Below are 1,177 nucleotides of genomic sequence, written 5' to 3' on the forward strand. Positions count from 1 at the left end.
TTTCAATGGCAGGGGTCTTCTGCTCAGCATAGGCTCTATTTTTAGTAGAGACGGGGTCTCGCTCTTGCTCAGGCTGGTTTCGAACTCCTGAGCGCAAATGATCCGCCCACCTCGGCCTGAGAACAGTTTTAAAACAAAAATCATAGTTTTCTGTGAGATTGCTAACAAATGCCTATAAACACATTCAAGCACATGGGCAGTCATGTGACTATTATAGAACTGACAGATTTCCCACTTTGAGCTACTGTTATCTTTCCTTGACAACCTGATGCCCCTACTGGACCTGGGGAAGGCTCTGAGCCACATGACACTCCTTGATCTCAGTCTGGACTGATTTAATCAGCCACTTACTAGTCAACCACTCATTAGCCAATATGTATTACACAAATTTGCAGGAAAACACATTGACTTAAAGATGCAGGATTTTTGAGCAAAAAATCATTTCATCCATCAGTCACCTCAAGTGATTAAAATAAATAAACTTGGACCCTGCCCCACAGCCTGTCTCCCTTAAAATTAATCCTTTTTTGAGTCTTCTTCTGAAGAAAATTATTGTCAGAGATAAATGTTGGGAAGCATACTGTTCATAAAGGATGTTTAGAAAGAAGAAAAACAGGAGTATACTGGGAGAAGTTTAGGAAGCAATGCTATGGTTAAACCAAGGATACTAAAACTTTTTTTTCTTTTCTTCCACAGAATGACATCACTCCTTTACATGTTGCATCAAAAAGAGGAAATGCAAATATGGTAAAACTGTTGCTTGATCGAGGAGCTAAAATCGATGCCAAAACCAGGGTAAGAATATAACTTACATACATGCTTATACTTATTTTCAGGAAGTAGGAATACATCTCCCAATACCTTTGCACTGGTTCAACAATGGCTTTATTTTTGTTTCATTTATTATAGTCTCTTGGAAAATAACTGCTACATTTATTCTTCTTAAGATGAGCTGGATGTGCTTGTGTACACCTGTAGCTCCAGCCACTCAGCAGGCTAAGGCAGGATGATCCCTTGAGCCCAGGAGTTCAGAGCTATAGTGTGCTACGATCGCACCTGTGAATAGCCACTGCACTCCAGCCTGGGCAACACAGTGAGACCCCATCTCTTAAAAAAAAAAAGATAGAATGACCATATATATATTTTTTGAGCTATTTTCTAGGCTATGAATATATAT

The 1,177-nt window shown here is 39.4% G+C and overlaps 1 protein-coding gene across 2 annotated transcripts in view; it reads left to right on the top strand.

Annotated features, from left to right (window-relative positions):
- Nucleotides 1–1,177, top strand: part of ANK3 (ankyrin 3, node of Ranvier (ankyrin G)) — a 515,090-nt gene that overhangs the window by 324,769 nt on the left and 189,144 nt on the right. For both annotated transcript variants that reach the window (XM_012657562.1, XM_012657554.1), the window contains exon 8: nt 697–795. In XM_012657562.1, coding sequence (XP_012513016.1) covers nt 697–795 — 99 coding nt within the window. The remainder of the gene's footprint in view (nt 1–696; nt 796–1,177) is intronic.

Source organism: Propithecus coquereli, unplaced genomic scaffold, assembly GCF_000956105.1.
Source record: "Propithecus coquereli isolate 6110/MARCELLA unplaced genomic scaffold, Pcoq_1.0 Scaffold115, whole genome shotgun sequence".
Taxonomy (NCBI): Eukaryota; Metazoa; Chordata; class Mammalia; order Primates; family Indriidae; genus Propithecus; species Propithecus coquereli.